Source organism: Primulina tabacum, chromosome 8 (genome assembly GCF_025594145.1).
Source record: "Primulina tabacum isolate GXHZ01 chromosome 8, ASM2559414v2, whole genome shotgun sequence".
In the NCBI taxonomy this organism is placed as follows: Eukaryota; Viridiplantae; Streptophyta; class Magnoliopsida; order Lamiales; family Gesneriaceae; genus Primulina; species Primulina tabacum.
In genome coordinates this window covers 21,870,125-21,871,931 of record NC_134557.1, presented here as the reverse complement: position 1 = coordinate 21,871,931, position 1,807 = coordinate 21,870,125, and the positions used below count along the sequence as shown (strand labels likewise).

Sequence of the window (1,807 nt, the reverse complement as noted above, 5' to 3'; positions counted from 1 at the left end):
TTGAATTGAATTACATTACGTTTCCAATTTTTATTTTAAACAAAAATTTAGACCCTGTTTATTATAATTGGTTGAATTATTCCTAAAGACGATTAAGGAATGAATTAGCGTCCGGGTCCCCACACCTCAGGTTTCCTTCGATAATTAGGTGCGCGCTGTCGCGCGAGAATTGGCGTGGCGGCGCGCGTGCTTCTGTGCTTGCCCACTGGTCCTGAGCACGTTGCTGCGCGAGAAGTCGCGCTGTGGCGCGCATGCGTCTGTCCTCCTTTTTTTTCACACCTGCAAAAATTAAAGCAATTCAAATCGATACGCGAATGAAAATAATTAAAAGCAACAAATAAAACATTAAAATGAAATAAAGTAAACAAAATGATTGCGAAAAATCATTGTGGGTTGCCTCCCACACAGCGCTTGGTTTAACGTCGTCAGCCCGACTGTCACCAGTCTGATCAGTTTGGTTCGCTCAACTTGACGCTGTCGATATTCCTTACTTCAGTCCCATAGTACGGCTTAACCCGCTGTATATTCACCTTGAAGGTTCTCCCATCACTGCACTTTAGCTCGATAGCCCCATAAGGAGACACCGTTTCCACAACAAATGGCCCTGACCTACGCGACTTTAGCTTACCAGGGAACAACTTCAGACGAGAGTTGAACAATAGTACTTGTTGTCCTAGTTTGAGCTCCCTTCGGACAATGATTTTGTCATGCCACTTCTTAGTTTGCTCCTTGTAGATCTTGGCATTCTCATATGCATCATTTCGGAATTCATCCATCTCGCTCAACTGCAGTTTTCTAACGTCGCCAGAAGCTTTCAAATCAAAATTTAATTTCTTCACAGCCCAAAATGCTCTATGCTCCAACTCCAACGGCAGATGACATGCTTTCCCAAATACTAGCCTATAAGGAGACATCCCAATATGCGTCTTGAATGCAGTCCGATAAGCCCATAATGCATCATCCAACTTCATAGCCCAATCCCTCCGGTTGGTGATGACAGTCTTTTCCAGTATTTGCTTAATTTCCCGGTTGGATACTTCAGCTTGTCCATTCGACTGAGGATGATATGCTAGTGCCACTTTGTGCTTCACATTGTATTTAGCCAAAAGTGAGTTGAAAATTCTATTGCAAAAATGCGTACCTTCGTCACTTATGATGGCTCTCGGTGTTCCAAACCTGATGAAGATGTTCTTATGCACAAATTTCGCTACAACATGAGAGTCATTAGTATTGGTGGCGATTGCTTCCACCCATTTCGACACATAATCAACAGCTAATAAAATATAAGAATTACCAAAATAAGGGGGAAAGGGTCCCATGAAATCTATGCCCCAAACATCCAAAAGTTCCACTTCCAAGACATTTGTCAGTGGTAATTCATGACGCCTAGATATGTTTCCTAACCTCTGGCATCTATCACATGACTTTACTAAGGTATAACTATCCTTAAACAAACTAGGCCAATAAAAATCAGATTGCAATTTAAACAAACTAGGCCAATAAAAATCAAATTGCAATACATTAGCTGCTGTTCATGATGCTCCAAAATGTCCACCATATGGTGAAGAATGACACTTCTCCAAAATTTTTTGAGCTTCGATACCCTCCACGCATCTCCTAATCACTTGGTCAGCACACCTCTTATATACAAATGGATCATCCCAATAATAGAACTTGATGTCATGGACGAACTTCTTCTTCTGATGATAGCTCAAATCTGGAGGAAGGGTGCCGCAAGACAAAAAATTAGCAATATTAGCAAACCAAGGAAGTATAGAATTTACCTCGAAGAGTTGCACATCAGGGA

General features: G+C 41.5%; 1 protein-coding gene across 1 annotated transcript; it reads right to left on the bottom strand.

Annotated features, from left to right (window-relative positions):
* Window positions 1-449: 449 nt before the first annotated feature.
* On the bottom strand, window positions 450-971 carry LOC142554639 (uncharacterized). The gene has a single exon (XM_075665304.1). The coding sequence runs from the start codon at window positions 969-971 to the stop codon at window positions 450-452; it is 522 nt and encodes a 173-aa protein (XP_075521419.1).
* Between the last annotated feature and the right edge of the window lie 836 nt (window positions 972-1,807).